This window comes from Pseudopipra pipra, chromosome 12 (genome assembly GCF_036250125.1).
Source record: "Pseudopipra pipra isolate bDixPip1 chromosome 12, bDixPip1.hap1, whole genome shotgun sequence".
Taxonomy (NCBI): domain Eukaryota; kingdom Metazoa; phylum Chordata; class Aves; order Passeriformes; family Pipridae; genus Pseudopipra; species Pseudopipra pipra.
Window position 1 is genome coordinate 11,789,800 of NC_087560.1, and position 12,163 is coordinate 11,801,962.

At 41.4% G+C, this 12,163-nt stretch overlaps 1 protein-coding gene across 6 annotated transcripts in view; it reads left to right on the forward strand.

The window, feature by feature from the left end:
• The first annotated feature begins 802 nt into the window (after window positions 1-802).
• ADAMTSL3 (ADAMTS like 3) overlaps window positions 803-12,163 on the forward strand; it is a 174,663-nt gene continuing 163,302 nt past the window's right edge. For 3 of the 6 annotated variants that reach the window (XM_064668929.1, XM_064668928.1, XM_064668930.1), the window contains exons 1-2: window positions 1,421-1,600; window positions 2,887-2,978. In XM_064668929.1, the coding sequence (XP_064524999.1) occupies window positions 2,898-2,978 (81 nt within the window). In that variant the 5' untranslated portion in view covers window positions 1,421-1,600; window positions 2,887-2,897. Of the gene's footprint in view, window positions 927-1,068; window positions 1,180-1,420; window positions 1,601-2,886; window positions 2,979-12,163 lie in introns of those variants that run through there. The other 3 variants (XM_064668927.1, XM_064668926.1, XM_064668925.1) reach the window with 3 other exon arrangements.

The window sequence follows — 12,163 nt, forward strand, 5'->3', positions numbered from 1 at the left end:
CACTCTGCAGGTTTTGCTTCAGGGACCCAGGGGACTGCTTCGCTATTGAAGGGTGAATAATTGTGAGAGAAGAGATAATCTAAATAAGGATGGTGCCAATTGTGTTCAGTCCTAAGTAGATGTCAGGTCTTGAGGGTCAGCTTCATCTTGTAGTAGTGAATCCCTGTGGGACAGGAAAATGGATTTGCTCCATCAGATGATCTAATGGCTAAATTCTGGCTTTAAAATCACCTGTGATCAAGTCTGAGGCATATGCTGACTGCAGGAGTATGTCTTTTTGGAAGATAACAAATTGCAGGGTGTAATTGAAGTCACAGTGAAAAGACTAAGGGTTTAAGTTACTGTAGCAACTGAAATGGACGGAAAGCCAAGCTTCCCAGAAAGTTGATACACTTTTAGCTGACCAGTATTAGAAAAAGAGAAGATAGGGTTCTTAGCAGTACTCCTGCCTGTTCCACAGCCTATTATCATGATAATGTACAGACTGGGAGGAACAGCTTTCCTCAGCTGTCAGGGTGAACCCGAGACAGAGCAGCCTGTGAGTTACAGTGGCACGGATGAGGCAGCCCGGGCAGGTGGGTGTCCCTGCGAGGTCTGTGATGTCCCAGCGAGCCTTCGCGCTGCTCCCGGCCGGTAGAGCGGCTCTCCCGCAGGCTGTCAGCTCCAGGTCTCTGGCAGGCTGGTTTCAGCAGAGGGCACTCTGTTCCTAACGATAGAGGAGGCGCCTTCCCGTGCTGGTGAGAAACCTAAACAGATTGGAAAAGTTTCCAGTGCAACATACTTGAACAAACTCTTCATCGGTTATGTTTAGTTCACTGGAGCATATTTTTAACTTCAGTGGCAGGGATCAGAGCCCTTTCTTTACGTGGTGCTCGTAGCGGACTCGACGAGAAGCTTGGGATATCAGTGGAAGCCGTAGCGCAAAGGTAGAGGATTTTGGCGTTCCTGTCTAACAGCTCGAAGCTCAGAGGGAGAACGAGAGCAAATCTGTCGTGCGAGACATACTCGTCAGATTTACAGTAGGAAACCTAAAAATATCGTAGAGGGCAGCATGATTAAAGACCTCCTCGGTGTGCGAGCAGATTTGCAGCTGTATTGTGAGAGTTACTTGGAGATGAGACACAGGATGGTTGCGGTTTTGGAAGCTGCTTTGCATCAGACTCGGAGGCTGACTTCACGGTAGCTTTTGCCCCTCGGGGGAAGACGAACCACTTGGTCCCGGGGCTGCCGGGGTCTCGGCCCTCGACATCGGCGCGTCGCCAGTGCCTCCGCGGCCGGGGGTGGGGAGGACGGACCTCCTTGGCCGCCCGCCCGCCTGCGCTGGCCGGGGAGGCAGAGGCTGCGCGGGGGGCGCGGAGCGGGAGCCGGGCCGGGCCGCGGCCCCGCGCCGCAGGTGGAGGCGCCCGGGCTCCTCCGGCCGGGGGCGGCCCGCTGCCAGCAGCCTGTAGGACCTTGGCTGGGGCGCGGCGGTGGGCTGGAGCCTGGCGTGAGGGAGGGGCCGCCGCCGGCGGGGCAGGATGCTGCATCCCCGGGGCCGTGACAGCCGAGACTCTGCCGTGCGCCGGCCGTGCCCGGCCCGCTCCCCGCCGCGCCGCTCCAGGTGGGTGAGCTCGGGGATGGCCCTGGGGCAGGGCAGCCTCTCCCGACCCGCTGTCCTCAGCGGGATCCCTCGGCGAGGCACGGTCGGGATCGGCCCGACCTGGGGCGGCTGCGGTGCTGGGCGAAGGTAGCCCTAGAGGGGTCTCCGGGAGGGCGAAGCGACGCGGGTGCTTCTGCAGCCCTTGGGCAGCCCAGGCACCGGCACCTGGGAAGGACTGCAGCCCGGCGAGTTGGGCCAGCTGGGGCTCTTGGCAATGCCCAGCCAAGGGGGAAAAAATAAGAATTTTATTTATTGTTATAGCTAATTGAAACTTTTCAATGGCAAAAGCATCCAGAAGTGGGAAAGATTTTAGGAGGGAAGGGAACTTTTAAGTTTTTTTGTTTGTTTGTTTGGCTGGTTGGTTTTTTTTGGAGGCAGGGAATAAAACACTTCTTTCTGTAAGGAATCTTAATTATGTTCAGTTGACAGGTGCAAGAACTGTTTGGATGGATGGTTTTCCTTTGGCATGTCTGACCTTTTAGGAGGGAGTGCTTAATTTGAAGGAGAAGTTTGCATTCACTGTGGGGCTTGGCAAACCAGTGAGGGGGTGGGAGTGTTTTTTGTGTGTGCATGTGTATTAGGGTGTGTGTGAAATTTGCACTAATTTGACATCACTGTGGTCTAAGGGAATAAGATGCATTGACACTAGGAACTAGCACGTTGTAGCAGCGTTATTAAATGTTGGGTTTTTTTGTTGGCAATTTTAAATGGAAGTTTTAGTAAAAGTGATGGACAATTTCATGTTGGCCTTGTAATCATGATGATCACTAAAATTGCTGGAACCTTTTCTTTTATTTGAATTCTGCCCTGATTGCTTAGTCTCTGAGCTAAAGGCAGTGCAAATGACTGCTGAAATCTCAGAGCTGAGCGCTCAGCTTTGAGTGGGTGAAAGTGCTGGAAAGTACATCAGAAACCCTATGCTTCTTGGATTCTACCTTCTAGAGATCATGATGGGAGGGGTTCCCAGTTTGATAAATTCTCCTACATCCAGGAGACAATCAAGTTTGTCCACGACTGCCAACTTCCCCAAACCTTTCACTTTCCCCCTTTTCTGTTCCCTAATTGGAGCAGCCTCGCCCTGCAGGCTGTGCTCATGGCATGCGCTGCGCCTGCTCCTCTGGCCAGCACAGCACTCCGGTGTTTGCATTGCATTGCTTCCAACGGCCGGCCCAGTTTGCTTTAGTCATTGAAATTCTGGCCGAGCCCACTTGATTTTGTTTGTAATTTGAACCAATTTCTCTCAGCAGAGCCCCAAGGCATGAGGATGGCCAACCCTAAAGCCACCGGGCTCTCCTGGGAGTTCACTTGGCTTGCTATTGCCCTCTATGCTCACCTACAGGTAGGTAATGAACTTGTCACTGTTGTCATGCGTGGTCCTTTATCAGGTGATGTTGCTGCACACTTTGATTTCTGTTTGTAAACAGAAAACTGCCGAAGGAGCTGCACTGTGATTAAAAGACTCCCAATGAGGTTTTCCTTTCACTGAACTTTCAAATACATTTATGTGGAAAATTAATATTCTTTCTCTTACTGGTAATATTGTACCTGACTTTACAAATGGGGACCAAAGGGAGATCTTGCCAGATGTGTGATGCCATGGGTCTTTCTAGGCAGCACAGCTGATCTTTGTCCCTAGGAGTTTAGCACCTGATAAATGTTGAGATATTGTAAGTGACAAGGGTTTGGAAGTCTGCAGAAGGTGGTCCAAAAAGGTTTGTGCTTTAAGTGTTCAGTGAGTACAGGAACCATGGAGGAAAACCATAGCTGCCAACTGATCTATTGCCTGACACATGAGCCTAATCAGTTCCAAGAAGTGAGTATTTCAAGAAATATGGTGTGCTGGCATGCAGCAGAGATGTTATTATAGTATGTCATTCTCTGTACTGATAGTTCCCACAGCACAGAGTGTTTCAAGGATTCTTCAATCTTAAATACACGAAAATCCAGAAATCCTTAGAAAATGATGACTGAATAAACTGGAGAATATTTTTTTTGATAAGCAGCATCGGTTTTTGAAGCATTGTAGGAGTTTTTGACAAAAAATAAAGTCTTTATATGAAATTAATGTTGCTGTTTACTGCAGTAGTGTTTGCTGCAATAGTGCTGTGTGCTGTTTGTACTATTGCAATGCTGAGAAATGGTCGTTAAAACTGGAGCCTGATGTACTGGGCAGCATATAAACATCCTGAAGAATTTTGAATTTAAGAGTAATACAACAGGCAAAAGTAAATTCAAAAGGAGTGTGAAGAACTGAGGAGACTGTATTAGACAACTTAGTAAGCTACGATGAATTTAGGGTGGACTTTGAGGTTTAAGGGAGTGGGAATGGGGCTCCAACCCATCCTCAGTAGCACTGCTGAGCATGCTGTGTGCTCTGACTCGTTTGGCAGCTGATGAACACCTCCTTAATTTGTATTATGGTTGCAGCAATCATGAAAATACACTGGTTACTGGAGTAAAGGGCTTACCATGAAAGTAAAAGTTTACATTTGTATTAATTGTGCAGTAAAACAGTTCATTCAGCACATGTCCAAGCAGATGGGGCCGTAGTGGGATCTGCTTCTTGCCTGCATGTTTCTTATCCAAGGACAAAAAGCTACTGATTTGCTGTGCTTGTTCAGCTTGTATTTTTGTGTGCAAGGAGATGAGTGATGCTGCAATAACCAGCCCTATAAAACACTCAGAAAGTAGTATATGAAGTTCCCTTAATAGTTCTGTTCAAGATAAGAATAGAAACTCAGAGAAGGGAAATGTCAAATTCATGTTTGGGCCTCTTGGTTGTGAAGGGATCATTTTTTTTTCTTTTACAGTATTTTTCTTGTATTTTTTCTGTTGTATTTTTCTTATTGTACAACTGGAACCAGTAGTGGCATAGTTTCCTCTTCTCCAGGAATGGTTTGGCATAGCTTCACTTATTTCTTTATAATAAAAACAACCCAAACACATTGTAGTAATCAATAGGCTATTGTGAGTAGCTTTATGAACATTTCAATCCAGGTCAATTTTTATGGTCTTGATTGTCCTTTAAAATATTGTAATCTGTTTGGCATATTTGAGTCATTAGCACTTAAGCCCCATCTTGTAAGAGGCCTTACTGCTCCTAAGTTTTAGGTGTTTTATCACAATTTTAGGCACATTAAAGATATTTCATATTATTTAACATAATATTTTCGGTATCCAATAACCATTAATTCTTTAATTGGTTGCTTGGGGCTGCACTATATGGACCACACACAGTCACTTTACCCCAATATTGTACCATAACTTCCACTTGTGTTGTTTTTGGCTATTAAAGTGCTTATGTCTGGAGCTAATCAATTAGAAACAATTGGATGCTGGGCAGGGTCACAAGCCCGTGCCATATCACTTCTGTGCAGTTGATTCATTTCATCCTGCCTGAGGCAGGTACAGAAGAAAATAATGACCGTTTTAAAAGAATGTGGTGGAAATGTGGTATGAATGTAATGCAAAGAAAACTTTAACATGAGAAGTTGTGGAAAAGAGGTAGCTGTTCCTGAGAAGAAATGGAAGTTAACTTTGGTTATAGGAGCCCTTTCCGATTCTTCACAGCGTGTTAATAAGCACAGCGTGGTGTTTAGGTGGGCTCCAAACTGAACTCTGCCCTTACAAATGTGGAATGTCTCAAATTTGACAAAATTAGTTTGTCAAGGGCAGATTAGTTGCTATACTGCTAGGTAAGTTAGGTTTCCTAGGATAACCCAGGGAATTGTTTAGCCCTGGGTATGACTGAGCTGCCTGTTTGTTAAATCTGCTCTGTGACCAAGAGCAGTGGCATAAATCACTCAGGAAGAGATCACTTGGAGGTAAGCCTTGCCTGTGTTCTTTTCAAGTATAGAGCTGACTTTTTCTTGAATGTGCCAATATAAATGAAATTATTGGAACTGCATTATTCTGAAGCTAATGGTCATACAAGCAAATTGTCTGTATGTTTTTTCTTGAAAAAAAAAAAAGTACTCCTCCATCAAACGGTAGCAGCAACATGGAATAATTCATTGTTTCTGAAGATTTAAATGATTACTCTATCCAAAGAAGTTACTGTATTCTACAGATTATGTGTATTTGGGAATGTCAGCTATATCCTTAGCCTTGCATTTATTGCTAAATATTGTGTAAAAGGCTCTTTTTTTTTTTTCTTACATTGTAGCAGGATAGCTATCAATACTACAGATTTTAGGAGATGGTTAAGCTAACGAAGTAGAAGTGTCCAAGTCCAGTTTTGCTGTTTTGAAGTGATGTCTTGCATACATATTGGTTCATATTTGTGATTGAAAAGGCAGAATGCTCAGCCTAGTAACCACTCTTTCTTAATCCAGTGATAACATTTTATTACACCATTTTATTACATCAGCTAGATACTCTTATATTTGTTATTAAGTGTATGTAGGACTGTATATCTTTATATTCTTCCTAATGGATTACTGGCAGGAAGAAGTGATGGCTAGCAGATTTATATAGGCAAATGTATATCATCAAGAATTTTACACGTGGATTCATTTTAGATTTATTCTCTGGTTCGTTGTTTTCAAAACAGGAAATTTTCTTAGGTTCCTACAGTCCAAATCAAACCCTCTACAAGTCAGTACATTTTGCCTCCAAGGGCCATGAGATTGATAATGTCTGCAGAGGGAATAACAGCAAAGACACCATGTCTGGATGTTTAAGAAGCATTAGCCCTGGGTTTCTATGGAAGGAAAAGTTTCATAGGTCACATATCATTGAATAAGCTGTTGGTTTCTTCCATGATTTATGTTTCTGCAATCCCTGCCTGCATTATCATTTTTTTCTAACTATCTGTGATATTCTGGATATGAAGGATATAAATGCTGAAAACATTATTGTATTCACAGTAATTCTGCCATAACCAACCTGCCAAAAACTACCAACATAGTAAATGTCTTCAAGGCTGAGATTTGCAAGGCCAAAAATCTGATGTCCATTATATGACATAGTGGACTTGGAGAACATCTCTGTGGAAAACCTTTGGATTATTGTTTTACAGTTACTGAGTGTATTGCACACTGATATGCAGAAAATAGATGGTGAACTACATGCCATACAATAGTGAGGATCCTTAAGACTCCAGTAACTTTGACAGAAATATCAGGATTAGATTTGCAGGTTCTGAGTTAAGTCTGAAGCAGTTTTCCATTTCTATAGGCAGGTTGCAATTCTGTACCCATCTGGAGTTTTGCCATCAGCCTCAAAAGACCTGTGGTTTTATTCTTAGTTTGAAGATTAAGATGCTGCTTCTAAAGACAAATAACTCATCTGAGACTCTGTAGAAATATTCTGACTTAAAATATTCATTGCTATTGACAAGGTTGCAACTCAGTGACAGCATTACCAGAAAACTTATGTTTAAGTTTCTGAACTTGCTTTAAATTTAGGACTGATAATGATTGCTCAGCCAGTGCTCATAGAATCTGAACTGCTATTACCCTCAATTTACAATCCAAAAGAATTGAATTGCCTAAAAAATGGCTGTGTGTGCCTTGTGACTTGAGACACAAACTATGTATGAATACTTAGTTTTTAATACGTACTCATAAATTAAAGTCAGCTATGGGAGATGACCAAGAGTACAGATGTCCTCAATGAAGGCATCCTTTTACTGTCTCATTTATTTGCTACTATGATAATTTCTGATGAAGTTACCTAAAAGTTGGACAGAGATTCTCAAATCAGTTGTGTGTAGAGCTGCAAATTGCTGTTTCCCAAACCAGATATCCAAGAGTCTGGCATGCTTAGAGAAGCCTCAAGTGTAAGAATAATCTCTAACAGCTGCCAGTGGCTTCTAATTTCTCTTGAAAGAGTAGTCAAGAAATAAGGGAATAGCTCTAGGATGATCTTTGATTTTAGAAGATTCTTGAACACTTAGTCACTGATAATTACTCATTGAGGTCTGCTTGGTGCAGCTGGATCTTTCATATTCCTTACCAAATTTGGGGCACAAACAGCACTGAGATGGCAGTTTTGCACAGTACACGAAATTCCATTCCTGCCTTTGCATCACAGAAAATATTGATTGTGGTACTATTAAAGCCCTTGTACTATTAATCCAGAATTCAAAATTTAGCCATCCAAAATAATGATTTTTGCTTCAAAAGAATATACATTTAAAAATCTGAGTCCTTTTAATTTGCTTTTACTTCTAGAACCTGTAGGATTCGCATATTTATCTGCAGTTTTGGGGTTTGAAGGTTTTCTTTAAACATTTCTCTGTACTCATCTGAATCCCCAGGAGCTATGATGTGGCTTGCCATGAAGTAGTAAAATATAGTAATTTAATTTCAGTGATAGTGGGAGCAGATTATAACTGTGCTTCTCCATACTTGTTTGTGTTGTAAGGGTATGCAAGAAGTCGTGGGCATGAGTTATATCATACTGTGCAAATGTTGTACTTCACTGTCCAGTGAGTGTGTTAAGGTTTTATACAGTTGACAATACTGGTGATAGTCTTGTGGCTGTGAGCAGTCCAACACAGTCACTCTTGAACAATCCCAGTGTAATTTTTATTAGGCAAAATCTCTGTAAAGCAGAGAGAGTTCGTGCATGATGAAAGAATGGGTTTGTTTCTGAAGTACAGTTTGTTAGTGAGCACAGCATTCCAGAAAGGACATCAGATATAGCCATGGCAACTCTGGAGAGACTACTAAGACCCACACAGGAACTGTAAAGCACTGGAGTTCTGGTATGTCCCATGCACTCACTTTATTGTCAGTGATAGACAATAATTCCTTTAGGTTTTGAGAGCATTCATATAACTTTCTTTCCTATAAGGGAGAACTTGTTATTAGATGAAGTTATAGACCATCAAGTGCTCTGGAATTTAAGGGTCAGATTTTCAAAATGTCCTCTCTCCAACCTGTAGGAGGAAGGATGGTTCTATGAGCTCCTTTTTTGATGATCATCAGCTGTGCAAGGGTGCTAAATCAATGCAGATAGAGCAGCATTTTCAGAAGGGTTTGTGTTTTGATGACTTTCAGTAAGACTTGAGACATGTTAAACACAAACACTGTTAAGTACTCAGCTGCATTTGTAGGTGCTTAGCTGGATTTTTCAAAAGTAACAAGATAAATTTCAATTAATCTAATGGAAGCCAGGCATTAGGTGCCTTAAGCACTTCCAAAAAACTGGCTAAGTATTTCTCATCATATTTAGCTAGTTAAACCAAAACTTCCACCCTTATAATTCTTTTGAAAGAATAGGTTCCTGGTGTGTGAATTCTAGTCCTTGAGTGTGTGTATATATTTGATAATATCTGAGAAGTGCAAGTACAAGTATCACATGTTTATAAAGGGAGGGCAGTTTTTGAGAACTTGGCCTAATAAATCCCTTCCAGACAGCATATTACATAAAGTGTTTAGCAACAATGTTATTTCTGTTTCTAATTTTGTATTTATTAGATTTAACATCATTATGGAGAGAAAATGAAAACAGTATTCTCAGTCTGTTTTGAGAAATGTGGTTTCCAAGAATTGTCAGTTTGTCATGCTTCTGGATGCACTAGAAACACAGTGAATGCAAGTCAGCTCAACTAAATTGTGAAACAATATTAAAACTACAGTTATGATTGCAGTTACTAGATTGTTGTTCTATGCTAACTGTTGTCATTTGTGTCATGGTGGGAGGTCCCAACTGGTTAATGAGGCTGATTTGTAGCATTAAGTAAGTGGAACATTTGTTTATATGTAGAATCATGTATTTCTGTACTTATGTAATGTTGGGTTTTTTCTGTCATCAGGTGCTTTGCCAAAAATTGAAGCTGCTTAAAATTTATAGTATACAGTCTCCTGTTAGTGCATGCAGGCAGAACGGGGTAACATTTGCAATGTGTAGACATGGAAGGACCTGCAGAGGCTCACTGTGCAGCAGATAAAGGTGTAAAGAGGAGAGCTTTAGCTGCCTGATCTCCTGCCCTTTAGAATCATAGAAGTCAGATGACATGGGGGCACCTGCACTGTCACAGAATGCAAAGAATAAGGAATTGTGTTTTCTCAAGCTTTATTTGGCAATAAGTATTTCCTGGCCTGCACCTTGCTGAAGCTCTGAGAAGATTGCAGAAACTGGCTTTATTCCCAGCTGGCTGATTCAGTGAGAGATTAACCAGCTCCAAAATATCCCCCCTTTTGTTGCCATTTCCCAGCTTGTATACGTGGCTGCTCCAGGCCATCTACTGGGAGGGAGAAATGTGAAAGTACTGGTTCTGATAAATTCAGATTTACCTCTTCTGATGGGAATTTTCCTTGCTATCTGAGCTACTGCAGCATTTGTTGGTGTAGCAGTGGTGTGGAAGCACAAGCTCAGTGCTCTCTGTAGCTGTATAACCATTGAAATATGCTAAGATGTGATTTCACTTCCTCTCCCAAGAGTCTGCTCTTATTAGATGTTTTCACGGTCTCCCTACTCATTCAGTGTTTTGTTTTCTTGAGTCTCCAAACACTTTAAACTGTTCCCTGGTTGACTAACATGGATGTTGGCTGACCAACCCAGTAGCATAGTAGTGTCTTGAGTATTGTCTGCTGGGTAGATGATGTTCTAGTTGGAAACTGCCAGGTACATGCAACATAATACAGATTCTTTCAGATGATCTCATCACCATTTTGGTTGAAAGCAGACGAGGGAATACATCTATCACTGGAGAGATGGGCTGAGTGTGCTGTTTGCTGTGTAGGGGGTTTTGCTAAAGCCACTAACTGATAAGACTGCTTGAACAGGCTCTGGTTTTGTCCCCTGATTTTTTAATTTTATTTATATGACCATGAGGTGCTTTATGTGACTAACAGTTATGTTTCCTCTAGACTGGTGATTCTCAGGTAGGTCTTTTCATAGAAAACCAGCTGAGACCCTGGTAGCAGTTAACAGTGCTAATTGAATGGTAGGAAATACTGTGAAAGGAAGATGTAAAACAAAGCAAAGAGTATCATCCTTTCGCTGTAAGAATTCCCGGGTTGCCCTCACTTATGTACTATATATAGTTCAGATCCCTGTATGAATGTGGTGAAAAGGCTGGGCAGGAATCAGCTGGTAACTTGTTTCTTTCAACATAAAAAACTGCCATTATATAAAACTACTAGAAGGGAGATTGAAAACAGTGCAAGGTGGTTGTCCTCCATGTAATATTTAGCACTCCTTGCCATGGTTCTTTAGTAGAAGGTTACAGAGATTTCAGGGGAGACAGGATGAGTACTGGGAAAAAGAAAAGTGAGTCTACAAAAGTATTCCAGAGAAGTATTGAGACTTCTTTTTTCTGGACATGCTTTTTGTGTGTCCAGTTACTGGTTGCTGTTGGAAGCTGATAGTTCTTGGTCTGAACCAGTTCAGCTCTTATGTCATTTTGGTGTTCCTCGGAGCTACACTTGAGGATCATTGAACTAGAACCAATCCTAGACCTACTGTCACTTATGACTCATTTAAATAACTAATGAAGAAATAAATGCTCTAAACTCCAGGATTATCTGGAGGTTTGTCCTGGACGCATAAGAACTTGCTCCAAACCTACATAGGTGCCTACATTCTGAGCTTCTTCATGTTTACCTGGAATCTTTTATTTTTATGTTGTTGTTAAATTTTCTCATACAAACATTTTTAAGATGTGTCTGGTACTGTTACATTTTCAAATTTTAGAGTTTTAGAATGATTTTTTTAAAGTATGCAAGGAAATTTAGGTTTCATTGCTGGAATAGCTTCCTATTTTTAAACAAACACTAGTATTTCCTTGAGTAAGATAAATAGAGAAATGGCTTGTGATATTTCACTAAATATGGCTTGGCTTAAATTCCAGTTTGATTATGTGATCAGTCCTTCTGTAAAATACAAATATTCCAGGCGTTTTCCCTGAATGAGAGAGCACTTGCCTTCACCCCACAGTGAAACTGCACACCCAAATGCTTTTCCCGTTTCCTCTTCCTCTCTCTTTCAGTTAAATTTGGAACACAATAGCTTGGTTAAAACTATAAGGAAAACCTCCAGAACACTATCTTAATGTATGGGGGTTTACCATACATCTGTTTATCTCCTGCTAAGAGGAAACTAGGAATGTATTTTTAATGCCAGGAGCTGGGCTTAAAATGCCATTACTTATCTGGTGGGAATAGATTTGAAAATTAGTAAGCAATTAGATCAGTAGGCAAATACATTTTACTGAGTGCTGTAAGTCTCATGGGCCTTTCAAATATCCTGTTAGCATCACCTGTTCTTAACAGGCAGCCTTTTAAAGCTTTTCCCTTAGCAGTGTGACTATGAAAGGGAAAAAATTACTTTAGATTTTTAGTTTTTATTTATGAGTTAATTTTAATTAAAAAACCCCCAACTTTCCTGGTTTCTCCAAGGGAAACAGAGATATACTGGGAACACTAAGCTTTTCTTGGAGAAAATTTCTTCCTGTAGATAACCATCTTGAGAAAGGCCTTAGCTGGGATAACAGAACGTGTGGGTCTTGTTCTGATCTTTTGAACTTACTTGAATTATGTCCTTAGCAAACACCAGTGATGTATTTGTTTA